This window comes from Protopterus annectens, chromosome 9.part0 (genome assembly GCF_019279795.1).
Source record: "Protopterus annectens isolate FY-2018-M chromosome 9.part0, PAN1.0, whole genome shotgun sequence".
In the NCBI taxonomy this organism is placed as follows: Eukaryota; Metazoa; Chordata; order Ceratodontiformes; family Protopteridae; genus Protopterus; species Protopterus annectens.
In genome coordinates, this window is record NC_056743.1 from 1,030,224,351 (window position 1) to 1,030,251,772 (window position 27,422).

General features: G+C 41.4%; 1 protein-coding gene across 1 annotated transcript in view; it reads left to right on the top strand.

Moving 5' to 3' along the window:
• SIKE1 (suppressor of IKBKE 1) overlaps positions 1-27,422 on the top strand; it is a gene marked incomplete at its 5' end in the record, with an annotated part of 136,978 nt that overhangs the window by 88,601 nt on the left and 20,955 nt on the right. The window contains 1 exon segment of the mRNA XM_044083821.1: positions 20,989-21,102. Coding sequence (XP_043939756.1) covers positions 20,989-21,102 — 114 coding nt within the window.

Consider the following 27,422-nt stretch of genomic DNA (forward strand, 5'->3'; position numbering starts at 1 on the left):
CTGTACTTTCCTTCCCTTGCTGCCCAGCTTTAAGTGAACTTTTATACTGGTTGCATGTGGAAGGCTCCAAAATATTGTCATATGGCACGTGACCAGTTGCTTCCTGTTCCACTGGTTTCCACTTAAATTGGATATCCATTGCTCTATCCTGTTGTGGTGCTTTTTGAATTAGATTTTCTACACTGAATCCTTCATTTCACAGGTACTCCATAACCTTAGTTTCTGTTTCTTTAACTTCTCCATTACTAGTCTCCTTTTTTATATAAAATCTTGCGCACCCAAGCTTTTTCAGTAAGAAAAAAAAAAGTAAGAAAAAAAGCTAAGAGAATGACAAATTCACTAACATTTTTGCAGCAAAACAATTGTGTTGGTATTTGGTTTCTCTAAGTAATCAGAAGAATATTCTCACAAGAAGCAAGGTAAACATAGATGACATGCTTCTAGGATTCAGATTTTTAAATTGTCTGCTTTATCTTCACGGAGTTTCGTTACCGGAACTCCTAGGCCTTAAGTGTTGAGATCTGCCCTTTGGATGCTGGCATTTTGGTTTACTAACTCACTTTAACAAGTGAATCTACATTTTTCCTTTCTGCTCCCTACAGCAAGTGTTTTTAGAAGTGAGTTTCTGGAAGAAGTTATTTTGGGGCATATTGCTTCAGTGAAAGATGGCACACTTTTAAAGATACAACTTCTAGACACTTATTATTAGAAAGAAATCTGTCCCCCTAGATATTGAACTCCAAATGCCTGAGTTGTATACTGTTTGCTACCTTTGTATGTAATGTACCAACAGTTCTGATGGGTAGTATCCAGAGACCATCCATCAATAGGACAGCTAGATGTTTGTAAGCCTTAAGTTGTGTAATCTAACACTTTTGGCTTGGTATAATGGTTAAGGTGTTTGCTTCACAGACTCAAAACACTTTGTCTATCAGAGATTTTATATTCTACTGAACATGAGAAGTTCAGATTACCTCTCAATTTTATAACAGATTTCTGCAAAGAGAAAGAGCTCCTGTCTCTTCCTCCTCTTATTTAACAGAGAAAGATGATGATTTGGCATATACCTACCATATTTATTTGCTCATGGGATATGGCACAAGTGAAAATGATGAGTAGTTTTACTGTTTAGGCTACCTTTAGAATATGCATCTTTTAGAGAAACAATTACTCTCATGAAGGACAATTTTAAGTTCACAGTTGTGTACTAGGCTAATGTTTTTAAGCCTAACCATGCAGCCTAAATCTCTGTAAAAGTTCTAGTCCCCTTGGTAGTGTAAACAGGCCAGATAAATGAACCTTTTAAAGGCTGCCTGTGTTCATTAGACACAGCTATCTACCGGGGGAGAGGGGTGAATGTCTGGTTTCCCATCTAGCTGTCCAAGTTATACTTGGATTGCATTTGGAAGGAACTCTGCTTCACATGACTATGGAAAATGTTCCAGAGAAGGGGTAGTCTCTGATTTATATAACTGTTTCTTCAGCAGGTCCTATTTATATCTTAGGCAAGGTTTAGGTCTTTAGAATGGGTAATTCTAGTTCTGTGTGGTCAAAGATGCCTTGTTTGCCAAATAAGATCGCCCCCAACAGCCTGTAAGAGACAGAATACAGAGTGGGGCTTTGAGGCAGTCTGCATAGCGCATTTTATTTATACCCTCTATACTTTTAGTGAGGAACCTCTGTTGAAACTCCACATGTTGGATGAGTCTGGTTAGGTACATACCAAAGGGAGGCATTGTACTCAGTGACAGGACTGAGTGGCAAACACAGTGGAATAGTGACCTCATTGGACCTGGATACCACACCTTTGTTTATAAGTTGAACAAAGTCAAATGATTTCCTCGCTACCTGGTGACTGGCCTCTTTGTAGAGTTGGACTCCCCTATTCTAACTTCTTTGGTCTTGTCTGTGATTCGGCCAGCTATCTACTGGGTGACATAAAATTTTACACCTAACCTTTTGATTCTGTCAACAATGCCTGAGTGTGGTATTGCGTAAGATGCCTTGGCTAGGTCAAGATATGCAATGTGAACCATATTGCCCTTGTCCATTGCTTTCGTAACCTTCTCAAAGAAGTCCACCAGATTGAGTAGGCGTGACTTGCCTTGATAAAACCTAACCAGGTTGGGTCCATTGTCTGGAAGTTTTCTATGTCATTATTTATCATTTCCATGATAATTCTTTCCATGGCTTTGCATATGAGCTAGTGAGACTTATGAGTTTGTGATTTCCAGGGTGCATAAATGGTCTGTTTTGTGGTGAGTGATGACAGTTGTAGATGTTCTTCGTTCCCCATTGCTGCAGTCCTTACTATAGGGTATAGTCCGCCGTCCAGTCGGCCCGAATACCAGAGTATAAGGCTGACGTCGGTCAGGGCGCATTAGACTGACGTCAATACGTCAGGGTACTAATGCGCATGACCGGCGTCATATCCTCAGTCTTTTTTGCCGCATGGTCCGATGCAGAAGCAGTTTTGCGAGTGCAGGTTGGCGTTCTGAAATATTTCCGAAACCGGAGTTTCAGACCGAAACAGAGTTGGCTAAGTACCCCGTTGGGGAACATTTTGGTTTTTTCTTGCCTCAGTATTTAACCGGATGTCAGAAAAAGTGAATAACTGTATTTCTTGTGGGAAACAGATACCTCATAGGGATTACCATACCTTGTGTATACCTTGTTTAGGGCCTGAGCACGACGTTGTTGGTTGCCGCTCTTGTGCTAGGTTTAACAAACGCACTATTAAGAGGAGGTTAGACTGTGCCAGGTTAGTGTTTGGGAAGCGTTGCAATTATAAAATGCCGCCGGATGCTCCGCGCCGCTTCGCCCAAGAAGCGCAAGGACAAAACAGCGAAGCCTAGGGTTGATGAACCGCAGTCCCTGACGTCGGTTCTTTAGAAGGCTCAGTGGAGCCAGAGGTTTTGCCAGGAGTTTCCATGGAGTCTCAGGCAGAAACTTTACTGTTACAGGATGTGCCTTCTCAGGAGGTAGGCCAGGCTGAGGGGGCTTCTCAGGTAACTGTTCTTCCTTCTCTTCCCAAGGTAGTTAGAGCCTCTCCTTCTGTTGCCAAAACTTCTTTGAGAGGTAGGCCAAGTTCAGCTTCAGTGGGGGCTTCTCCTAGCATTTCGGGTTCTGTACCTAAGAAACATATGCTTAAAATGGCAGAAGATTTGATTACTATGATTAGAGGTTCTATGCCCCTCCTGATAAGAGGCCTAGGGTGGAACCGAGTTTGATAGTTTTGAACAGTGTTCAGAGGCTTCAGGGTCTTCTGGGGAAGACTGGCAGGAGTATCCTACTTATTCTGATTCTGATGTGGATGATTCCACTCCTACAGCTTCTCCTCCTGAGGATTTCTCATTTTCAGAGACTCTGCATTCCATGAGGGAGCACTTTAAATGGGAAGGCCAGGATTACTCTGATTCCAGGAAAAGGCTTAGGGAATTCTTGTTTTACCCCAGCATAGGCCCTTAGCTATTCCTCCTGTGTTGAATGTGGTGGAAGATGTTTTGCAGAGGCTTCCCTGAACCCTGACTCTTTGCCTCCTGCTCCTGTTAAGCCTGATAGGTATTATAGGGTGCCCGAAGCTCATAAGTATTTGTTTAAGAGTCCTAGGGCGGACCCAGAAACTATTTCTCAAGGGCCTAAAGGTGTTAAGGCTTCTGTGGTTAAAAATCCTGTTCCCACTGATAAAGAGGCAAGGGCTTTGGATAGGTGGGGAAAGAAAGTGTATACTTCTTCCACTCTAGCCATGAGAGCGTTGAATTGTCAGTTTCACATGCTAAAATATCAGAATTATCTCCTTTCTCAATTAAAATCTAAGGTGGATGCTTTGGCGGAAGGTATTGAGTGTAAAGAGTTGCTGGATTTGGTTCATGTGTCTGAACAAGTGGGTAAGCATTCTTTGCAATGTGGTTTTGATGCTGTACAGGCCTCCTCGAGGGTGGCTGCTACTAGTTCTGTTCTTCGCAGGCATGCCTGGTTGAGGGATCAGAATTTAGCTGAGCATGTTAAGACAAGGATTTTGGATGCTCCTTTACAGTCTGATGTGTTGTTTGGATCGCCTGTGGAAGCAGTTTTAAAGAAAATGGAGGACAAAGCTAAGTCTATGCAAACTGTTAAAGATTTTTTGCAGGTGCAGCCACCACAGTTTAGTAGAAATTGGCCTGCTAAGGGGTGGACATATCCTGCTTATGATTCCCAGTCTAGGGGTAGGTCTAGACGTGGTAGGGGCAGGGCTCAAGGTTCTTTTAGGCCTAGAACAGGAGTTCACCTGCTCAGACTTCTGGTGAGGGCAGGGGTCAGTCCTTTCGTAAACAGACCCAATGACCTGTCTTTTCAGCTGCCAGTAGATTCTCGTCTGGCAGCTCCTTTGGGAGGAAGACTGTCTCTTTTCAAAGAAAATTGGGATTTAATTACTCAAGACAAATGGGTGTTGGATATCATTCACCACGGTTACAGATTTTATTTCCATACAATGCCCCTTTCAAAGGCATGCCAGACGTTCCTCCTCCACAAAGAAAAGAGGCTCACAAGCAAGTTTCTCAGTTACTCCAGATGGGGCCATTCAGCCAGTCCCTGTATCAGAAAGGGGCCTAGGATTTTATTCTCGCCTGTTCCTAGTACCAACGAAGGGAACACGTGGAGACCAATTTTGGATTTATCTCTCCTCAACACTTTTCTGGACATTCCCAAGTTCAAGATGTTGACGTTACAACAGCTTTTACCTCTGCTGGGCAAAGATCACTGGATGGTAACTTTAGATCTCAAGGAAGCTTACCTTCATGTGCCTATAAGGCTAAGTTGCAGGAAGTATCTGCGTTTCGAGCTGGAAATTCTCATTATCAGTTCTCTGCATTGCCCTTTGGCTTATCTACTGCCCAGAGTATTCACAAAGGTTCTGGCTCCAGTGATAGCTTACTTCAGGCTTCAAGGAATTCAAATCTATCCTTACTTGGACGACTGCCTGATTCTGGCTCAAGAAAAGGAAGACCTTCTACAGCATCTGGAATATGTTATAGCAGTGCTAAGATGCCTAGGGTATTCTGTGAACGAAATAAAGTCCAGTCTAGTACCCTCTCAAGACATGTGCTTTCTGGGTGTGAGACTGAATACAGCAGCCCAGATGGCCTTTTAACCCCGGACAAACAAAAGAGTCTATCACTTTACTTCCATCAACTATCTCATCAGTCCGTGCTGACTGCAAGGACAGTCCTTCAAGCATTAGGGTTCATGGCATCTTGTATTCTGGTGCTTCCCAATGCCAAACTGCATATGAGGAAGCTACAATGTATGGACACAGCACTGCCAGGATTTGGACACTGTCATTCAAATAATACCTTGCCTTCAAAAAGAATTTTTGTGGTGGGCTCAGGAATGTCACCTAAACAAGGGACTCTCTGTGACCCGGCCAGAGGCGAGTCAGATTTTAACGACAGATGCCTCGGACATTGCTTGGGGAGCTCATCTAAATGGAAAGTGGATACAAGACAAGTGGCCTGCCAGACTACAGCATCTACATATCAACATGAAGGAGATGTTAGCAGTCCAGTTTGCATTAATGGCTTTCAAGGAGTTACTTCTTCCAGGGCAGGTGTTGATTCTAACAGACAACACAACTGTCATGTGGTACATCAACAAGCAAGGGGAACGATTCTTATCCTCTATGCAGGCAAGCAATGATTTTATGGGAGACTGCTAAGCTTGCAACTTACTCTTCAGGCAAGGTTTCTGCCAGGAGCACAGAACTCCTTAGCAGATGTGTTAAGCAGACAAATCATGGATCCCCACGAGTGGAAACTGGATCTTCATGTATTTCAGAGATTGACAGTGTCATGGGGAACTCCAGACATAGATCTGTTCGCTTCTCCACTAAACCACCAGCTGCCAAAGTATTGCACAAAGGGGTTTCATCACACAGCTTGGAAAGTGGATGCTCTGTCTTTCAGTTGGAAAAACCTTCATGTGTATGCCTTTCCACCTCTACCTCTTCTTCCAAAGGTACTATTAAAGGTCAGACAAGACAGGCCAAGGATGATTTTGATAGCTCCAGATTGGCCTCGGCAACACTGGTACCCACTACTACGGAGTCTGGTAAAGAAGCCTCCATGGCCTTTACCTCTGATTCCTCATCTGTTATCTCAGAAGGACGGTCATCTGCTCAATGTCAAGCTTCACTCTCTTCATCTAACAGCCTGGCATATTCTGTGTTGAGACACAGCAGGTCTCAACTTCCTCAACAAGTTTTAAATGTGATTATGGAAGCTAGAAGACCTAGTACAAGGAAAGTGTACGCAGAAAAATGGAAGAGATTTTTATTTTGGAGTACAGCAAAGAATTTGGAGATTTCTGAGCCTAATTTGAGTGTGGCTCTTCAATATCTTACTGAGTTATTGGACAAAGGTTTGTCCTTCTCTTCCATTAAGATTCATGCTGCAGCAATTTCAGCTCACTATGATTGTGATCCACCATTGTTTTCGCATCCTTTGTTCAAGCAGTTTCTTAGAGGGGCAAAGAATATAAGACCCCACGTAGAGCTCCTACTCCTGCTTGGGATCTCAATTTTGTGTTGGAAAAACTTACTCTACAACCTTTTGAGCCTGCGGCTACTGCTGAATTGAAATACTTGTCATGGAAGACTGCTTTTCTGTTGGCTATTACTTCTGCAAGAAGGGTGTCTGAGTTGCAGGCCCTTATGGCAGTAGAGCCCTTTTTGATTTTCCATAAGGATAGGGTATCATTACGCACTAATCCTTCCTTTATGCCTAAGGTGGTTTCTAGTGTGGCTTTAAACCAAACTATTCATTTGCCTACTTTTTATGCAGACCCCCAAAATAAAGGGGAAAAGATTTTGCACACTTTAGATGTACACAGGCAATTGCTATTATTTAAGCAGGACTAAGGATTTCAGGCAGTCTCAGCAGTTGTTTGTTTCTTTTGTTTTGAGTTCACAGGGCAAGCCTGTGTCAAAACAAACTATTTCTAGGTGGATTGGCTTTGCATTGCATTTTGTTACTCCCATCATGGCAAGGAGATTCCAGCTGGGATTAGGCCTCATTCCACTAGGGCTACTGCCACTTCAACAGCATTTCTAAGGGGTGGCAACTAAGGATATTTTGGAAGCAGCTACTTGGAGTTCAGTGCATACTTTCTCTAAGCATTATCACCTTCCTATCTACTCTAAGTCTAGGGCTGGTTTTGCCACAGCTGTTTTGCAAGGCATGTTGTCAGCTCCTGCTTCTTTATGATTTGCCAGCCTCCCTTACCTCTGCTTTGGGATTCTACCCAATAGTAAGGACTGCAGCAATGGGGAACGAAGAACATAGTACAGTTTTGTACCTACCATAAATGTAGATGTTCGAGGATCCCCATTGCTGCAGTCCAATTTACCCTCCCTCCTTCCCCTCTGTGTTTAGGGGTGGTTGTGTAGGTGAGGTTACATGCTTATATTTTTGTATATATTCTTGTATATATTGTACATATTTTTGGTGCAGGTATTTTGGGCCTTGTCTTTTTAGGGTCTTCTGACATCTGGGGCAAGAAAAGACTGAGGATATGACGTCGGTCATGCGCATTAGTACCCTGACGTATTGACGTCAGTCTAATGCGCCCTGACCGACGTCAGCCTTATACTCTGGTATTCGGGCCGACTGGACGGCGGACTATACCCTATAGTAAGGACTGCAGCAATGGGGATCCTCGAACATCTACATTTATGGTAGGTACAAAACTGTACTTTCTGCATTTGTGAGGCCCTTCTGAAAGTTTTTATCATCTAAGAGGAGATGTATTTGGCTCCTAAAGACTGAATAACTAAACCTCTAACAATCCCACCATTCAACCAGTCTTTTTCAGGACATATGTTATAAGGTATCCCGAGAAACTGGTAGTCAGCCACTACCTCCAAAAAAGCTAGAAAAGAGCGCAGCTGTTCATTTGGTAACCTACTGGAGGAGATTGCTGCTGTTAGAGTTGGAATCACCGAAAAGCTAATTGTCAGCACAGCTATGAACTTAGAATTTTAGATAGATTCTGGAAAGGAAGTGTATATGACTACCACTCTGGGTATCTTAGGCTTTTAATGACAACACACATAGTGAGAACACTGTGGTGCTTTCGTTAACAAATTACCTGACACTTAAGTTCCAAATCATCAGTTCTTTACTGCATCAGCTGACACTTTCTCAGACATTTTGTTTCCAAGGATGACTTGAACTGAATGGCATAGGGGCAGCCCTGCCATAAAAATGTTTAATCAGTTTTCTAGTGTGTGCTTTTACTTGTAGCATTTTTAGTTGTAATTGTTAGTTAAGATAATTTGAGTATCACTTAATTGAGATGCAGTGCATTGCAGATCCCTATACAGTAGGGTATCAGTCTGTCATAGTAGAATAGAGGGAAATCTATTATTAAACACTTAACTGATAGGCTTTCATGTGATGAAATATGGATATGACACCATCAATTGCCTAACAGGAGCTGCATCTGATTCATTCAGAAGCATGCCTCTCAACCTCTCGGTGCAAGAAATCTGGACAAAGACAGAAATAATGGGGGGACAAAGGCCCAGAAATAGGGACATATTTTAAATGTTGCTCCTATAAACTTAGTTGCTAGAATAACAGGTTTTGAATTATTATGTCTATTCTGAAGGATTTAAAGTCTGAAACTCAAATTTATGCCATTATTTTAGTAGTATTTAGGGATTTCACTCCTCAGTGATTAGCCAGAAAACTAGAAAGTGTATGAGGAAGAGACCAAAAATCTGAGGGAAATATCTAGCCATTCTGCAAAACTCTGGACAGTTGAGAGGTATGTGAAGACATTTTGTATGGATAAAAATAGAGCCTTTTCCAGAGGATGTAAAAGCAAAACTTGTCCATTTCTCTTTGGACATATCTTTTTGGAAGTCTTGCAAATGGATGAGAAAAATAAAACCAGGCAGAACAGGAAAGAGATTTTTCATACTGTTGCCTAGACGTATAATAGGAACTTCCCATCTTGGGATGGCCTTTTATAGCACAAACAGAATCAGCGGCAAGAATTCCATAATAAAAAAGAAAAGGAACAGCATGAGTAAGCAGAAGACCACAACATCATTTGCAACAGCAGGGTCCCACCAATAAGAAGTCAACATTTCATCCTGCCTGATTCCATGTAGTGCATGTGTGGGTTGGTGTCAACTTTTTCAAAACAATAGAATGAGAATAACCATAGATCACTGGTTGAGATATAGCATCTAAGGAGAAGTCCTTGAAGTTTTACATCTCTCCATTTTCAAACCTTACCCCTTCTATACTAAAAGTTCTCTTTTTTTTTTTTTTTTCCTCAACTGATAGTCGTTTAAAACCCGGTGAATATTTAAACAGTGCAACAGTTTTCCGGATCGAAAAGAGGAGCATGTATTCAAGGTTTCTATTGCTTTCAGGGAAAGAAAGGCAGTGAAGCTCCATACTGGGTCTGTCAGATCTAAACAAATGCATAAAAGAGAAATGTAAATATGCTTACTTTGTGGGCTTTCTTATGCTGTCTTTCTCTTCCTTCCTAAGACATTCCTAGTGACAGCAGAAATGCATGTTGCTTAACAATGCATTTGTAAAAGTTCACAGGAGAGTTTTCAGGTTTCATTTCAAGAATTCCCTTATTCATTTTACTGCCTTGTCTTTCGCTCTCTCTGTTGCAGCCAGACACTTTACAAAATTCCTGTTTCTACTGGGAAGGCTAGAACCAATCCTAGATTAGTTTGACCACCTACTAGAGCCCCTGCCCCTTTCATACACCACCACCTACCTTACACTGTGCATCCCACCTCTGACATTATAGACTACTACTCATTTTTTGGCCTGGATGCCTGATCTCTTTGGAACTTGCTTTTAATAGTCACAAAGAACTGATATGCCTGTGTCTCTTTTACAAATTGACAATAATTTTTTTGCTTCAGATGTCTGACTGCTGCTAATGTAACACTGCTTTTACTTCGTTCATCTTGTTAGCTGCCTAAGCTGACATATGAGATATCTGCACTGGCGTATTTTGTCACTGGTTTTAAGAATGTTCAAATGCCTTTGACATTAGTTTGTGTATTAATTTGATTCACAATTTTCAGATTTTACTGTAACTAGACCATGTCTGAAAAGTTGCTATTTGGTCCAATCCTCCCACTGTTAAGTAAAGGAAAGAATAAAAATAAATATCATGCCTTGATTTTCAGGCATGTGATGGTGTTTGTTACTAACCTGTTTTTATTTACTTGCCTTATTGTAATTTTTATATAACTGTATAGTGTTGGGAAAATAGTCACAGGTTGATATCAATCCATCCAGCTTGATTTGCAGAGTGTTGGACGTCTCCAGAGTAGAACTGGCCTTCCACATGAGCTGGACACTTTGTAGAAAGGGGGTAGCAGCATACAACATCTTAAATCCTTTTTTTTATTTTGGCACAAAAGTGAACACTATTCTGCTCATCAGTTCTATGTGGGCAACTTCCAAGGGCACTGCAATAAGTATCTGCTTTGGGAGCAGCTTTCTGCTACTGTTGTGTCTCTAAATTTGCTGATAGTTAATTGCTAGCTATTATTTCTAATTTGTTGCATTTTTTGTTCCCCTTCTGAGTAATTATTTCCTGATTACCCAAGTACTCCCAGCCATCACTGGGTCTACCAGCCTCTTATACAGCTCCAGACTATCTCTGTTCTAATGCTGGGGCCAGCACAGAACCTAAGGGGGGGATCATGGCATTGACTGCATCTACCAATAGATTTTTTAATTTATAACTGACCCCTTGGTTTCCCTTTCCATGTTTCATATCTGCAGGTTACTCCCCTCTATGCACCACACCTCTGCACATAGAACGACTATAGAATGGCTGTCCCACCCTGCCAGAGCCACTAATCTAACCCAATTTGCCAGGGCTGTAGCAGTTTGTTGGATTTTGAGGGCTTTTTGCTAGACTGATGATATTCCCCTGAAAAGATCACCACCATATGTGTCTACAGGACACGCACTGTCCCATAGTGCTACCACCTTTGGTGTCGGTTTTGTTTAGAAGAAAGCCACCAAGATCCCATCTGTGAACACTGCACACACGTTAAAAAAGTGATCTGCTCTGTAAGACACAAAATATTCAGACCTTTTCTTAAACATAAAATATTTTAACATTGGACCAAGGGGTATCCACCACTACCTTCAGCAGGAGAGCCTTCTAGCTGTGGGAGGAAGTAACATAAGGCAAGCACCACAGAAAAGTGGAGAAACCATGGAAGGGTAGTAGCAAAAGAGTCAGCTGGCAGAGGGTGGTTTACCCCCCCCCCCCCAAGAGCTTGCGGGCTGTTTTGAAGACCTCATCTCACCCCCCTGTCCCAATACTTCCACTGTTCTACATCACTGCCTGTTAATGACCCTTTGGGGGATGACAATGAAATCATGGTTTGCAGCACAGCTAGACCTCACTGGTATTAACTGGTATTAAGTGGTGTATCAGAACTGGATACTTCTACTGTGGCATCACATTTCACCTACGGTTGGGGACTGTGTTCTTCCTTTAGCTGTTCCTACTTTATTCATCTAAGAATTAGAAATGTCAGGGCAAAGTAGTACTTGATATAGCCAGCTATAAAAAGAAAACAGCAGCAAGTTGAGGTGGGGCACAAGTCTTGTACCCTCTGGGACAGACACTTGTCTCAAGGATGACCCCCCCCCCCCCCAATCACTGACAGACTGTGAAAGCTTTATCAAGGAGTATTTTCCTATCTGGCAAACAGTGCAGACACTGTCCCCATCTCCACGGGAACCCATCTTCTTTCTAGACCCTGAAGGAATGTCATAGGTAAAAGTATCTTGCTGGCTTAGCTAGTATGTAGCTTCCATCTGATCGCTTCAGACCATCTGAAATGCCATGTTCAGATTCTTCACTCTCTTCCCCTAGAAATACATGCTACAGCAAAAACATTCAAAAGGCTGACTGGCTACCTGTGAAACAATATACTAACTTTCTACGTGCCTCTCAGTTATTTAAACTTTTCAATAATGAGAACTTCTCCCCCATTAGCCGCAGAAGACTCAGAGGTGTACTAGCAAGCAACCTTAGAAGTCTTAACCACTCAGGTCCTCCCCTCCAAATCCTCACAAACTATAGACTTCATTGCACAAATTGTGCTTTCTTAGTCTTTGATTCCAAACTGTGGAAATATCTTCCTTTTCTTAACAATCTTTCTTGTTATCCCATTTTTCAGATCAGAACTAAAGGCACATTACAAGACTCGAGGAGAATCTCTTCCTACCCTACTTCCCTCTACATAGCATACTCTAACTGTACTTTTCATTGCAATTCTTTCAGTGTGTCAACTTTGATATCCATTATGTTTATAATACATGTGTATACTGTGTTTTGTTGTCATGCATATAATATCGAACATCTATTGTCTTTATACTCTCAGGCCAGTAGTGTGTATATAATGTCGTATATCTGTTTATTTACCCCTGGGCATATACCTCTCAAACATACCGAATTCCTCAGTATTTACCAGTTTTGAGGACAAAATAATGGGATGCCATGAATTTCTGAGTGGCCTTTTCAATTCCAGTTTTTTCTGTATTTTTATTTACAAGTTGAAGTTGGGGTTGATGATGTCATGCATCACCAGCATATCCCGCAATGTCATCAGTGTGCAGGAGCGTGCATGATGACATCAGCTTCCTAAGGCAAACTGCCACCTGTTTAGACTGAGATTTGGAATAGACGGCTACAGCAGCAGCATAGCAGCGAGCACTGCTGTTTTTATAACTTAAGTTAAACTTCTGCAGTACAGACTAGTTACTCCAGTGAGTCTGGTCCATCTATTGCCTACCCATGTCCACACTCCCTCCCAGGAGGAGAAAATTTACTTTCTCCAGTGGCTCAACCTCTAGCTCTAGGTAAGTAAAAAAGAAAAAAAAAATGCATATGTATGCGTAGATGCCTATTAGAAACTATTCACAGACTGCAGCAATTGAGGTCAGACCTTTAAAAAAGTGTTTATCTCTTCTCTTTTGCAATGCATGGTGAGGTTTAATTCCCATTCCTTAAATATGACAAATTACTAAGACTTTCTTCAGTTAACTTAATGCTTTTAACAGCTCCCAGTAAACTTCATTAATCAGTTGAACTCTTGGCCCAACATTCAGTCTGAAAGGAAGTTAATTTGCCTGATTAGCCACTGACTTTAGCGAATAACCAGGTGGGTAATCTAATTGCTTTATGGCCTTAATTACAATGTGATTACACTAGACAGAGAAGCGTACTGCAGTAACCGATCACCAGACACCGGGTGGGATTTTGCTGGTGAATATTACCTAGGATATTGGGAATTGTATAACAGGGTTCCACGCATGGGGATTGCAATCAACAAAAGAGAATCGCCCACCGTTCAAGTTCCTTGAAATGTTTGAATGAGTACGACTGGCATTCACTTGGGTACCTTGTGCTGTTGCATGGTGGATCCATTATGTTTGTGTGGTGATTCCGGCCGGTAGACTGAAATCAGTTGTGGTGGGTATTATGACAAATGAAGATTTAGAAACTGGTAGCATGGTGATAAGGAAAGTCTAGCCTTGCTGTGCACACTTGTGTCTTTGTGCTGTTTGCGTGTGTGTTCGTACTAATTAAATTTGTAATAGCATTCGATATCAGCATGTTGACTATGAAGACCAAGAAAACCTGGCCATTGTAGGTAACCATTGACAGGGATAGGCCCTTGAAAACTTTACTGATTAATCACTTTCGTTCATAAAATTGTAAATGTGAGCAGTTTTATGAATGAAAGCACTTAAACTTAATATTTGTAATGGCTTTTTTACCTAACTTTTTTCCTTTTTCCTTTTATTTTATGTGTGTACAAAACAGTTCTTCACAATGCTTGCACTGTACATCAGCTGCCTTTCAAATTTGACAGTCTTTCAGCAGTTTTATCTGGTGGTTTTAACTTTGTTTATATTCTGTATAGTTAAGGTGCATATTGCTTGATTGCAGTTTTCATTACATAGGAATGATTTCTAACCATCCATCAATTTAGTTTAGCATTTCCTATTGGTTGGTGGATATTTGAAAAGGCTTCGTTGTTTCAGACATCAAATGAAATTCACTCTGACAAAGTCTTTTCACTGATAAAGATAAAAGCGCTCAGTTTTTTATTTGTTATACTCAAAATGTTAATCAGGATCTGAGTACGTTGGTGGTGTCTTTGAACACAATAGCTTTGTATGAGTGTTCTCATTGTAGCAGTCGATGTTTTGAATTTTTAGATCCCAGATTTAGTATAGTCTCCATCCCTCCAACCTGCTAAGGAAGTTTTGCTAGCTTTTTGTGAACTCTGTGTTAGAAGTTCCTTTCTTCTGATTTCCCATGTGCTTCTATTCACTGTTCTGAGAAGACTGCCAACCCCCCCACACCCACCCTGGCAGGTATATAAATTAACAGCTAGGCTGTGATACATTTGTCATCTCAGCCATAAGAGGCACAGTAGTCACATTTTCAAAGAACTGAAGAAGATGAAGATCTGTCTCATTTTAGCTGCATGCCCTACTAATACATTTGTTGTATAGAGGGCACTGGTGCTTCTGCATGGGTGCTGAAAGGTCTGGAAACCAAGCTGGATAACAAAAGATGTCTGCCTGTCGCTGTTTGCCTAGGATAATGAAAGGTACTGGAGCAGTGATCTTGGTACTTAAACAGCTAATGTTAACATGAATATGCTCACACAACTGTATACACTTTGATCATTATGCCCCAGCACATGCAGAGAAGTATGGACAATTTAACTCATTACTAGCTACTTACCTTGTCCTGTTTTAATTAACTGATGCCCAGGTTGCTAAACTGCAGACAGAGCACATTTACCATTTATGAGTTGGTAGCATATATGGTCTTCATTTTCCTGTTTTGGATAATGCTACTTTTAGAGGATGCACACAATTTACTGCCACCTTTGGGTAACTGACTGTGCTCTGATCCAAACTGAAGAACACAGGGTAAAGGGTCATTTGCATATATCCCCATGGGCCCCCATTGTGGGGAGTTTAAGGTATCACACTGTGAGCTTGGCTGGGTATTTGCAGTTTGTACTGAATGGTTTGTCTTTGCAACATTTTTTACTCTCTGGTTTGGATGTTAATATGTTTTACAGTTACCTTAATGTTTGTGGGCATCAGCTGGGCTTAGAGACTCTGTGTTTCTGAAGTCTAGCCAAACTATTCACTTATGCTGCACTGATGAGGTCAGTAAAAAGGCTGAAGTATGCATATCCACAGTTAGTGTGATATGGCTTTATTGACCCGAATGTAACCATAGAGACTTAAAGTATAAAAAGTCATAGACATTTGGAAACCATGATTCTGAAACACTCTAATGTCCCTAAGGGGCCATTTCCATGTATCTCATGGGCCTTCATTATGGGAGGTTTAGGATTAGACTGCTCTTATCAGGCAATGCTGTGATCGGAATTTACCTTTTTCACTTTGTGGCTGTCTGTAGTAGCTGCCCTGCACCTTGGACTTCAGAAATACTTCCAAAAATGTTACCCATAAACAAAGGTTTTCTTTCTTTGGAACATCACACCTGGAATGAAGTATAGTTGTATAAAGTACTTCCATAACAGTATATCTTCAAAAGAAAAATCATTTATGCTGTAAAGACTTGCTCACTCCTGTCCCACAGTGTGGCATGCATACAATTCCATCTTTTATCCTGTAAAATAAAAACTTGCCGCAGTTGAACATTCCACATTTAGTCTAGAAATTTGATAGAATTATTCTCTTTTGCCAAAGTCAAGAAATATTATTTTGCACATTTTTAATTCACTGTTACTCCTGTAGTATTTTTTTCTTTAAAGCTGGCATCCTCGGACTCTTCTCTTGTAGTATGCCAGCTTGGAAATGGTGTCTGTATATAACAAGTGTAAGACTGCCATTGGTGCTACCTGGGAGAATAAGACTGTTAGTGAATGACTAGATAGTAATGCTACAGATAAGGATTTTTATTGTACAGATGACTTATCAGATATCTGCTGTATATTAAGTATATCACATTACCATACTTTTTTCTTGTGCTTATAAGTTCATAGGTAGGCTATAGGCTATCTGCCCGAAGGCATTTATAAGCCTAGCCAGAATGTATTGTCTTTTGCCGCCCCCTTAGATTAGTTCCCTGTGCCTCTGTCCAGCAGAGCCACTGAATTGATCCCCGGGATAAACTTTCTGTTTCCCATCCACTCGTCAAGGTTTCTTTTGAAGAGTGTTAGCAAGGAGCTCTGCCTAATGTAGATTGTAATCTTGTTCCAAAGCATGGGAAGTCTCTGGGACAGGAATCTATCCCTCCAGCACGTCCTATTTATTGTTGTGGTGAGGTTTAGATCCCTAGAGCATGTGGCTCGAGGGGATAAGGTTTTCTTTAGGTGGAGCATGTCCATCAATTCTGGGTTGGACATGGCCTTGTGTGCCAGGCAGAGATTACCTCTGAGTAGGCGGTATGCAACCGGTTTAGAGTCTGACCTAGCTCCCGCAACTCTCACCATGTGGGTTCTGTCCGTGAGTCAGTTGGCAACCCATCTGGTGACGTAGGGGTTTATGTTCAGGCTGGTGAGCTTGTCTATAATACCAGAATGGGGAATGGTGTTGAAGGCCTTTTTGAGGTCTAGGTAGTCTGTATGTACCACCTCTCCCTCGTCTATAGCCTTGGTAACTGTCTCAAAGAAGTCCACCAGGTTTAAGAGGCATGATCTGCCCTTAAAACCGAACTGGGTAGGGTCTAGGGTTTGGAGGTTCCCAATGTCTCTGTTAATGAGTTCCATGATGATGCACTCCATAGCCTTGCAAACCAAGCTAGTCAGGCTTGTAGGGCAATAGTTCCCAGGGTCTGTTGTGGCTCCACCTTTGTGGAGTGGAATAACCGTTGCTGTGCGCCACTCTATGGGTACATAGCCTGTGGAGAGGCTGAGTTTGAACAGTGTGTTTAGGTGAGGGGTTAGTTCAACTTAGGACGCAGCCTGGGACAACGTCCGGTTCCATTAATGCTGTGTTTTTGGCTTTGGAGGGGGCTGTTTTAATCTGAGTGTCTGTGATTTTAAGGACTCTACATTCTTCTGGTATGGTTATGGGCCCTTTTGGGGGTGAGAGGAGGGTGAGGTTTGCGCTGAATGTGTCTGCCAGGATGTTGGCGATATCTGTCGATTCAGTGTATTTTGTAGCATTCTGCACTAACTACGAGCAGATCTGAGCATTGCCACTTAGATTCTTGACATAGATAAAGAATGCCTTGTGGTTATCTTTGGAGTCCTTGGCAATTTTTCTTTTGAAGCTCGCCTTGGATGATTTTATGAAGGATCGTAGTTTTTTGCTGATACTGATCAGGGATGTCTTTCCTTCTTGGGATTTTACTCTCTTCTGTACTAGTTTCCTCCTTCTATTGTATAGCATGTACTGGTTTCCTTTTCTTGGGGGAGTGAGTCTCGGTTTTGCTTGGGATGGCATGATCCATGCATTCTTGTAGGTGCCCGTAGAATGCATTAGTGAAGGATTTTGCAGCTTGGACAGCATTATCCTTCAGCATGGGGGCTTTTAAACTTTCCACCTCAGTCGTAAGTAATGTGAAGTTTGCTTTTGAAAAGTTTTTCATGGTGGTTTCCTTGTCCGGGGTGTTGTCGGAATGTGGATATCCAAAATTATTTGTTTATGGTCAGATCTAACCAGTGAGGGGTTGACGTCCGATGTGGAACACTGGTCGCCCATGTTGGTGATGACCAGTTCCAGTATGTTGTCACCTCTGGTGGGAGTGTTGACCAGTTGAACCAGGGCGTTTTGAGTGTATAAATTCTAGGAAATGTTGGGCAAGGGGGTTAGTACTTGAATAGTACTCCCAGTTAATGTTTGGGTAATTGAAATCACCCAATATTAGGGTGTTTGGTAGGACCTTTATTTTTCCCAGTGTTTCCAGAAACACTGAATGGGGGTCCTGGGACATGGTGGGTGATCTGTAGCAAGCTGCAATTTGAATTGCAGTTTTGCCCATTGTTAGTTGCATGTGGATGATCTCTGAAGCATCGTGCTGTGCCACTAACCTGGAGGTGTGGGTATCCTTGCTGAATATGGATACACCCCTGCCTTTTGTATTTCGGTTTGGGTTCTGTGGCCAAAATGTATGGTATGAGTTGTAGCCTGGTAGTGCTGGGGTGCTCTCTGGAGCCTTAAACCAGGTTTCTGTTACTGCACATATATCAATTTTCTCCATGCTGAAGAGTGCCTTGAGTGCGTGCATTTTGAGGTTTAGATTTCTGGCATTGAGTAGCATTACCCTCAGTTTTTTGTTACTTGTGCTATTTATGGTGTGGGTTTGTCTTTTGAGCCTTGCCTAAAAATGGCACTATGGGGGTGGCAAGAGCCTTGGCCAGTATTCAAAAGCCTAAGGGTGACAGGTGCAAGCAGTCTCTAGCGAAGCAGCATGGCTTGTCGAGCATGTCATCCCAGGTGGACAGACACTGGATCCCCTTTGAATGACACCAGAAACTTAGCCAGTTGTTGAAATTGAGAATTTTTTCTTTATACCGTGGTATCATTTTTGGTGAGGGCAGGATGCTACGCAGGGTCAAGGTCATATGGGCCTGAACTATGTAATCAGAGAGTTCTTCCATGTCTCTTTTCATGTAGTCCAGGGAGGTATGGCTCAGGTCATTTACACCAACATGAACAATGACAGAGTCATATTTGCACTTGTTCTGGACTGACCTGAGTGCTTGTGTTAAGTGGCGGATCCTGGCACCCGACAGGCAGCTAACAGTAACCTTCTTCTAATTCAGCCTAGTGAGTGGGATGTCAGTGTGCCTGACTATAGAGTCACCTATTACTAGTATGTTGGGTATGTTATTTTCCCTTAAGGGCTGTGATTGCGTGGCACATTGGTTTTGTATGTGTTTCATGGTTTGTGTTGGGGGGTGGAGGTTGCTTGGCTGTATGCTTTGGAGGTCTCTGTTAGTTTTGCAGATTTTTATTTAGAGCCTCCGAGTATGTTTTCATGTATTTATGTGTGTTTTTTGCCGGTGCTGGTTTAATGGGTCTGTGTGAGACTGGTGGTGTGATACAAGTATTTCCTTTTGCCTCTTGACTGTCTGATCCATTCTTGGGTTGAGATAGCTTAGCCTCCAGTTTGGCTGTATAATTGCATCTTTCGCATGTATTAGTGTTTGGTGGTAGGAGGAGAGGGTTGTCTGTGTACATGAGGCAGTTGTAACATTGTTTCAAAATGCCCAGATTCACCAGTTTGACTAGAGGGTACACCTGAAACTGCCCTTTGGACCTGCCTGGATAGGTACAGTGAACTGTTTTACTGGATGGCTGTTAAGGTTGAATAGAGAGCCTTGTCCGTCTGTACAGTACAGGAGGGTCTAGTCCTAGGATTTATATGTGCTTGCTATGAGTTTTGAGCAAGTGCCGGGCTGAGAAATGAATGGCTTGAGTGCTTAAGTTGTCTTGTTCCAAGGGAAAAATTGAAGAGGAGACTTTGTGGAGCCGTGAATAGTTTTACCCTAGCTAACCGGTGCTGCCCGGCACGCAAAACTGGGCAAATGCGGTATTTTTAGCAGGGAAATGAGAGAGAGATAAATTAGCCCAAAATGGGCAATAAACTACTAATTTCTGGGCTGAAACCACTCCTCCAGGGACAGATAGGCTGCTCAAAGCTCCTCTCTCACAGGTGAACGAAGAAACTTCCTTCTATCCAAGTAAGGTATAGGCAAACACAGAGATTTGTAACACAGCCCTGAATTCAGCACTAACCTGAAAACTGGACTATACTAGCTTAGAAAGGCGGGAAACAAGGAACACTTTTTTTCCAGAAAATAAAGCAGATACAATCAAAAACACTTTAAATGCACAGAAAAGGATATTTATTATTTATTGTTATGTATCGCAGATCAGAGTTGTAGTCAATGCCCCTAGTAATAAAGTAGGAAGAAACACAAATGCAGTGAAAGCTGATGAACAAAGTGCAACTGAGCCCTGTTCCAGCAGTCTTCAATCAGACAAGTTCTAACTGCACACTCCTACTACTAGGGTGCAGGGGAACCTTCTCCAAAAAAAATGGCCTGGATCAGTGCTCAAGTTATGCAAACAAAGCTAGATTCAGAAGGCCTGAATCTGGTCTATGCTACAGCAACAAGGTGCACCAATTTCAGAAAGAAACAGTTCAAATAAGCAGGCACAATAAGCATGTGACCAGAAATTCCCAGCTCAGAAGGGCAGAATCCAGCCTCTCCTCCCACAAGAGTGCAGACCACAAACCGTCTTAATGTAGAATAGCTGGCCTGAAGCCCAAGTGCTTAAGCTAGAACTAATACACTTTTAGAATAGCAGGCACTGGGCCTTCAGTCAGCAACTCCCAGCTTAGAAGGATGCAAGTTACCTGTCCTACCACAACAGTGCAGACTACAAACCTTCTTAATGTAAAACAACCTGTATGAAGCCCAAGTGCTTAAACCAAATTACTTAGTGTAACATTTACAGTTTAATCAGCCTGCTACCAAGCAGTAATAAATGCAGCAGAATAAATAAAATTGAGTACTTTTAAGAAAAGCAAAATAAAGTAGGAGGAAACAACAAATACAGTAAAAGCAGATGAATAAAGTGTGTTTTTTTTTTTTTTTTTAAGTGCAAAGTTTCAAAACTCAGAGAGAGGTGAATGACTATAATAGCATGTGGTTTTGCACGTCAGAGGAAGTTAAGAAAAGTTAAGAGTATAGGTGCAAACTAATCTTTCTGAAAGATTACATGAGTGTTTCAATGCATAAAGCCATTATGAGTTTCATAAATGTTGTAGAGGGCTATGCTGTATACCAGTTCCCCTAACCTAGGGCACAGCAGGAGGGAAAACAAGAAAGTAAATTACACTGAGCATTATATGATGTACCATTCACAAATGGCAGCAATTTGCTATGTCATCATTCCTCTGAAACTTTTTATTAACATTTCACAGGAAATTCGGAGTACTGTTGACAGGATCTGTGAGATGGGAGGTGTTATGAGGAAAGCCATCCATATGGATGATGAAAAATCCTTGCAGATTCAGCAGAAACTAGCTCAGCTAGAGGTAAGAGAATTGCAATTAGTCTGATTTGCATTTGTCAGTTTTTAGATTTTTGTGAGGATGAATCAAGCTCTTTTTTTAATTCCAAGGATAAGATGTTGAAAATATTACAGAACTAGTGTCTTGTCCAAAATGTTGCTGTATTGACTAAACACTGTACTCATGAGATGTTTATCTAATTTGTTTCAAGTGGATAAGTCTCTGTTGGACATAGGGCACTTTTTCAGAGGTGATATAGCATTGTACCTGAATGTAGATATATAATAGCATAAATGCAGTACTGTAATATACAGACAAGCAATAATACAGTGCTAATACAGTTTGCTACAGACATATGCTGATTATTTGCCATTGAAAGTGTATTTAACAGTTGTATCTAGTTACAGCATACTAAATGTATATAGACTTTATTATCAGGCTAGGTGCTAATAAAGCTGCACATGTCTTAGTAGTAAACACAACATTTATTTTGATTCAGTAGGAAGAAGAAACTTTCATCATGTCAAAGTAAGTGTAATTGTTGCTGCACAGACTCTAGTCTTGAGTGGAAACTTTCATTCAATAAGAATGATACTTGGACACAAGGATAAGTGGCTTCAGCTATAGGCTGAATGGTTAGTGTCATTCTAGGGGATATAGTATGGGTCAGAATGGGATAGCATGACGGCTATCCCTCGCAAAGCAAGTTGGATTATCATACACCTGTCATTCAGAGGCATCCACACACTGGCCATAACCTTTGCTGTCCTTATACTACTTTACTTAGGAAGAGTCCATTTAATGGGCAAGCCAACATAAATTCATCAAGCTCTCATTTGGACCACATTAAGTTGTCTCTCCTCAATGCCAGAAGTCTCAACAAACAATTTCTTGATCTTGAGGCTCTCCTACATCTTGAATATATGCATGTTTGTATAATTACCGAGACATGATTTAAATGTACAGAGAGCACTCCCGCTTTTCTTGGGTTTTGCACTTACCATGCCTTCATTCTGATGGTAACTGCAACGACCATATTTGTATGGGATCATATCACCTCCAGACAGATTTACAGAGAACACAAACAGAACTCTTTGGAGCTCCAGATCACTATAAATAAAACATACTATCTACTTATAGCCTTCCAGAGGACACTTTCCATATCCTTTGTGATTATGCTGAATTCTTGAAATATTCAAAGAACCCCCTGTTAACAAGAAGTGCATTCTTTGGGGTTACTTTAACTACTCTATAATTAACTGAAGCACCTATATCTTAAGCCGCTGTGGTGCAGCGGTAGTGTTGTCGCCTCACAGCAAAAGGTTCTCCCGTTCGATTCTTGGCTGGAGTGCCTTCTGTGTGGAGTCTGCATGTCCTCCCCATGGTCGAGTGGTGTTCGAAAGACATGCCTGAATGGGCATGCCTTTGAAGGTTGGGTGTCGGGCTGGTACCTCGGCACCGTAAAAATCTATTGCTAATCATTAGCGGACCAGAGTTCCGCTGTGGCGACCCCTTACAGGGAAAAGCCGAAAGAAGAAGAACGACCTTTATCTTCAGTGCAGGGTATGACCAGATGTTTTTGGATTTATTTGTATTTTTATTTTATTTTGCTTTAATTTACTGGGTTTGTCCAACTAAGTTTAGTCAAAAAAAATTCATTGGAGGCCCAGGGAAAAAATCTGTAACATATTACAAACATTTATAAACCTTCAGTAATATACATGAACAGATACTAAGTAATGTATATTAGCAATTTACGTGTACATTTGCTAGTTAGATTATACTCATGAAATAAAATAAACTATTACAGTTTAAAAGGTACTTATGCATTTAGTAGATATAGTATGTTAAGCATTTAAAATGGTGTATTAAAAAGTAATAGTAAGGTTTGTGGTCTGCACTGTTGTGGCAGGACAGGTAACTTACATCCTTCTAAGCTGGGAGTTGCTGACTGAAAACCCAGTGCCTGCTATTCTAAAAGTGTATTAGTTCTAGCTTAAGCACTTGGGCTTCAGGCCAGCTATTCTATAAAACTTACTTGAAACACATAGTTAGTAAACTCAGCAGAGGCCAAAGTATTCTAAATCAGGTCCTCCTAGATATAATAGCCTCTACATGTACTATTGCTTGGTGTCTCTTTCCCTAGTTGTACACTACACCAAGTACATTTGCCTTCAAAATCTCTAAAGCTCCTGAAACCAATATATCTGACAGTCACAGCTCCAGCTTGAACACCAATACATAACTGGGCTACTCAAAGATAGAATTCTCAGTCTCAGCTACAGCAAAATACAATGGGAGATTAAAAAATAAACCACCCCAGTGGCCCACCAGTATAAATAAACTTTACAAGAGAAAAAAAATCTCCTTAAGTTATACAGCATATCAAGAATAACATTACCAAGGAACTGAAAAATGTTATTAGTACTAGTAAAGGAGCTATTTAACTTAGCATAGCTAGGCATGAGCCTTCTTCAGCTGCATTAGGAAACTAAGGAATAATACCCAACAATCCTCAAAATATCCATTTCAGATAATAGCCGGTATTCTAGTAAACAGTATAAACATCACCTCTGGAACACTTAACCAAACTCCACATATCCCACATGTTGTGTGGGTGTTAAAGGCAAAAGATGCTTCTTTCATGGGACCTGAAAACGTACTGGATATTTAGTAAATAGTGCCAAATGTGCCATTGGCAAACATCTGCTCAGGTTGTTTAACCCATTTGTTTCTGAATTATGACGCACTTTAATGGCGATGCTCCTCCACAAGGGTGGCCCTACCATGATCCCCAGTAATAACAGACCTATCAACTTTATGATCCTGATCTGCAAAACTATGGGTATATTGTAGCTGATATCAATTATATTAAAAATGTAAGAATGTGACCTGTTGAGCTTTGCACGAGTTAACTATTGTCATTCATTTATTAAACAGATAAGTGGGTTAAGATAAGAAATCTTATCATAATCCAATGTATTACAGACACTATTTATGCAAATATAAAAAGATCACCTCCCTGTTGCCAATTTTGTTTATCTACAAATGGAGTTGACGACCAAACTTTACTGCAAAACTGAAAACCTTTGGCCTAGCTGAAGAACACTATAAATTGTTGAGTTGTTGTCCAGACGACTTTACATTTAAGGTTGCAGTGGGTAGTCTGTGCTTGGAAATAGGTAAGCTACTTGCTGATATTTTGCAAGGATCAGTTCTAGGCCATATTTTCTTTTGATTCTTTATAACCAAACTTCTACTTGACTTGCCAGACCTCCAAATCACACTATATGTGAACAAAGTTTCATTCTAAAAGGGGCAAAATCAATTGAACTGGTTCAGAAGGGAAAGCAAGCTGATTTTAAATTATGTTCACTGCATATTGGTAATAGACTGATTTTGAAAATAAAATATACAACTATGTGTTTGGCACTTCCCAAAAGCTTATGCAGTTAGCTTGGCTATAAAGGACCTGTCAGTCAAGGAAGTACCTTATTATAAATTTGTAGGCATGTGGCTGGATCCTACTTTGTCATTTAAGTCTCACATTGAGATGGTGGTTTATAAAATACTGAAATATTTAAATGTGTATTACAAAATTACCAGCTTTCTAACATTTGAAGTTAAATGAATGCTTTCATCCTTGGGCAGAAATCTGCAAATAGCTTATCTTTAAAACTGTAACTAAAATGTAATTAAAACTCCCCACTGATAGCTCTTGGTAGTAACAACCATTCACAACTATGCTTTAAGGTTCCCAGGCCAAGGAGCTCTAACCTTAAGCAACCATCATTTAGTGTGGCTTGTAGAGAGAAGTTTATGAAGGTGGCACCAACTGTCTAGAATTATAAATTGACAGTGTTGAAAGAGTACCTCTTAAACCACTGCAAATGTTAATGAATTAAGGAATAGTGGATATTCTGAATATGGCCCAAAACCATGCGTCAACTTTACTGCAGTTTAATAACTTTACAGTTGTCACCTGAATAAGTAAGTCGTTATTTCAGATGTTCTTCATGTTTCACTGTTGCAGTCATCCCGCTTGGGTTATCTGGCTGCAGGTAGCCCTGAGTCGGCCCGAATACCAGAGTCTGGGATTTCTACATCGGATGCTGTCACATCTTCCATGACGTCCAGTCGTCAGGGGTATAAAACATGCAGGCAATGCCATTACATCAGTCTTTCTTGCCAAGAAGGAGCCTGAAGCAGAAGCAGTTTGCAAATGCCGGTCGGCTGCTACCTGAAAATTTTGTTTTCTCGAGTTTCAGACCTGAAGACTTCTAAAGCTAAGTACCCCGTTGGGGATTCTTTTTTCTTGCTCTAACCGATGTCAGAAAAAATTAACAATCGTCTTGCTTATGGAAAGCAAATACCTCACAGAGACTTTCATTCTTACTGCGTCACCTGTTTAGGCCCAGACCACGACGTCCCTAGCTGTCGGTTTTGTGCTTTGTTTAATGCCCGAACCATTCATTGTCGGGCTATTTTTGTAGCTAAATTCTTTCACTCTTGTTCTCCATTTTCCAAAATGGCTTCGGTAAGCCATCTGACTACCAATCTTCCGAAAAAGTACAAAGACAGAGACAGACTGCATAGGTCAAAAACTGCCGACGATGCTTCCATTAAGCTTGACGCTAGTCCCCCGGTACTCAGTGAGGCGCCTTTGCAGCCCCTGATGCCTGCTACTACAGATTCGTATGCCTCTGCTGAGACCCATTCAGAGTCCGGTAGGCCGCGAGATGCTTCTTCAACTATGGAACCTGCGGATGTCTCTACCTTGGATGGGTCCGGAGCCGCTGTGCAGGCACTGACTTCTGAGGGTGTATTCCGACCTACCGATATTCATATTAAACCGACAACTTCATTTCCTACTAAAACTACCGAGTTTCTCAGGCCCAGAGTTTGCACTATGCCTAGAAAACTGAAGTCCAAAGTGCATGCTCATCCTCCCATGCCACAAAAATAAATGCTTAGAATGGCTGAAGACCTTGTTATCTAATTAGGGGAAGCCTTCCCCTGCCAAAAGACAAAGAATTGAATTTCCTTTTGATTCTACAGACCAGGAGTATGACTCTGACCCTTCTGATTACCAGGACATACCTCCAGAGGATTTCTCTTTTGGTGAAACCTTGCATACCTTAAGAGAGCATTTCTGCTGGGAATGCCAGGACTATCCTCAGTCCAAAAAGAGACTCAGGAATTTTTAGATTTGCCTCCGCACAGGCCTCTAGCTATACCCCCTGTCCTGGATATTGTAGATGATGTCTTCTTGGAGTCCAGTCTTACTCCTGACACCTTACCACCAGCTCCTAGAAAACATGACAGGTACTACAGAGTACCTGATTCTCACAAATTTCTCTTTAAGAATCCTACTGCAGATCCAGAGACCATTTCCCAGGGACCTAAAGGCATTAAGGCTACTACAGCCAAAAACCCTACCCCTTCAGACAGGGATTCTAGAGCTTTAGACAGATGGGGTAAGAAGATATATACCTCTGAAACTCTTGCCATCAGGGCTTTGAATTGCCAGTTTCACATGTTGAAGTACCCGCAACATATTATGGAACTAATTAAACAAAAAATGGTGTTACTTCCAGATTGCGCAGAAAATAAAGATTTACAAGAGTTAATGCATTCTGCAAGCCAAGTTAGTAAACATACTTTACAATGTGGGTTTGATGCCTTAGAAGCATCTTGCAGGGCTGCTGTCACTGGGTCTGTACTGAGAAGGCATGCTTGGCTAAAAGAACAAGTCTTGCCTGACCATGTCAAACCAAAATTACTAGATGCTCCATTAAATCAGGAGCGTTTGTTTGGCACAAAAGCAGAAGAAGTTCTTAAAAAGATGGAAGAAAAAGCTAAAGCTATGCAAACAGTCAAAGATTTCTTACAGGTGCAGCCACCTAGATTCAGTACGCATTGGCCTTCAAAAATCTTGTCCTTTCCAGTGCCTCTCAAGCCTTCTCAGTCCAAACCCAGGGGAAACAGACCACCAAGACTACAGTCTCAGGGTATGCAGAGATCTAAACAATGGAGTGTTTCCATCTCAAAACCAGGGAGTGGTAAGCCACCCCCTTATGGAAAAAGTTCACAGTGACTTTCCAATTATCCTTCCCAGCCATGCCCAAGTACTTGCGCCCCTAGGAGGAAAACTCACCCTTCATGCAAAAAACTGGATGTCCATTACTCAGGACCGATGGGTTCTAAACATTGTATCCCAGGGATACAGATTATACTTCTACTCACTGCTAACACCAAGCGGGTTGCCAGACCTTCCTCGAAACCATTAGGCAGAGGCTCAAAAGCAAGTACTTTTCCTCCTCCATATCAGAGCTATTCAACCT